Source organism: Pteropus vampyrus, unplaced genomic scaffold (assembly GCF_000151845.1).
Source record: "Pteropus vampyrus isolate Shadow unplaced genomic scaffold, Pvam_2.0 Scaffold117, whole genome shotgun sequence".
NCBI lineage: Eukaryota > Metazoa > Chordata > Mammalia > Chiroptera > Pteropodidae > Pteropus > Pteropus vampyrus.
In genome coordinates, this window is record NW_011888898.1 from 4,104,392 (window position 1) to 4,106,279 (window position 1,888).

Sequence of the window (1,888 nt, forward strand, 5' to 3'; positions counted from 1 at the left end):
GTATCGTAATAGCAGTCTGATTAAGGTTCAAACAGTGTTTCTCAGCCTTGACACTGTGGACGTTGGGCTGGATGATTCTTTGTCGTTGGGAGGCGGGGTCGCCGTCCTATGCACTGTGGGATATTTACCAGCATCTCTGTTGTCTACACTCACTGGTTGCCGGGAGTCCCCTACCCTCACCCCGCTTCGGTGGCGACAACTAAAAATGCCTGTGGCAGCTGGTAAATATTCCCCCTCAGGAAACATGCTAAATTGCTACTTCTTTCCTTGGTGGAGTAGGTGGGAGGCAAAATCACCCCCCAGTTGAAAACTATTGCTTTAAAAGAAAGTCCTTATGTGCTAGAGACACATAGGGAAGTGGTTACAGGGTAAATTTACGATTTCTTAGATATGTTTTTAAATACTCCAGAAAAGTAAGAAGCAACAGGAAAGATTGAGAAAACAAAGGTGGACCCTGAGTTGCCATTGTTGAAGCTACCTACTGGGTACCTAGGGTTCTTCACACTGTTCCTTCTGCTTTTGTGTATGATGGAAATTGTTCATGATTAAAACTCACTCACTCACTCTCTCGGCAAGTCATTTAAACTTCTCTGAGCCTCAATTTTTTTCATCTGTACAATGGTGCTGATCATAATACTGACCTCACTGAGATGTAGTAGGATTATATTAACCAAGGTGTTTTGATCACTTACAAGGCATCAGATACTCTTCTAAGCACTTTACGTATTTTAACTCCCTTACTCTTTATAGTAGCCTAAGACATAGATACTGTATCACTCCATTTTACAGATGAGAAAACAGTCTTAGAGAGGTTAAATAATTTGTCGTACGTCTCTAAATTAAGAAATGGGAGCATTGGGTTTAGAATCTAGGGTTTGTCTTAAACACCTGTGTGCTTGACCATTATTCTCTGTGCCATGGTTTGACAAACTGGCGTATGGGGCAAAATTCAGCCCGCTGTCTTTTCTTTTTAAATAAAGTTTTATTGGAACACGGCCATATCCGTTCCTTTATATACTGTCTGTGGCACTTTTACAAGAGTGTGGCAAAGTTGAGTAGTTGTAACTGAGAGCATATGGCTTACAAAGCTGAAAAGATGTGCTCTCTGAGCCTTTACAGACAGTTTCCTGGCCGTGTTCTATGCCCCTCGAACCTTGTGTAGCTCGTCCATAAAATAAAGAACCTCTGTATCTCATGCCCCCTACAGAAGGGACAGTGTATGTGTACCTGCATTGTTGCTGGTGGTATTTTCAGGGAAGGGACATAAAGCATTTGATGGTTCCTTCTGCTTAGGGTCAAAAGTGAAGCTTGAGGTCAGGGCCCTGCCAGGGGCCTCCATGGAGGCCATCGAAGCCACAAGCCTGTGCCTGTAAGTTCAGTCTTTGCTCCCACAGGCTGCTGTCCACCATCACGGAGCCCACCTCGGGTGGGTCCTGCGATCCACCCTTATCTGAGGAGGCCTCGTCCTCCCCACTGGTCAGTGAAGAGAGCGAGATGGACAGGACTGACCATGGGGGCATCAAGAAAGTGTGCTTCAAGGTGTCTGAGGAGGATCAGGAAGACTCGGGTCATGACACCATGAGCTACCGCGACTCCTACAGGTGGGTTAGCCCCGGGCGTCATGTGGGGTTTGACATGGATGGCTGGTGGGACAGTGGAGGCCACTGACCTGTGGAAGAGTCAGAATTAGTGGGAAATTTCCCAGGAAGCAGTGGCTAGGGGCTGTCGCTAGACCATGTGGTTCCGGGGGTTATCTAAGGCCCCAAAGCACACCCCAGCTCTCCCCCTCGGCTCTCCTACCCCAAGGCTAATGACTCAGGGTCTGTCCCCTTGTAGACGCCGCCCATCTGTTCCACTCCAGTTCCACTCTGCACATGCTGACGGAATG

The 1,888-nt window shown here is 47.4% G+C and overlaps 1 protein-coding gene across 1 annotated transcript in view; it reads left to right on the plus strand.

Moving 5' to 3' along the window:
- Positions 1-1,888, plus strand: part of PREX1 (phosphatidylinositol-3,4,5-trisphosphate dependent Rac exchange factor 1) — a 184,618-nt gene that overhangs the window by 161,014 nt on the left and 21,716 nt on the right. The window contains exon 26 of the mRNA XM_023534087.1: positions 1,395-1,605. Coding sequence (XP_023389855.1) covers positions 1,395-1,605 — 211 coding nt within the window. The remainder of the gene's footprint in view (positions 1-1,394; positions 1,606-1,888) is intronic.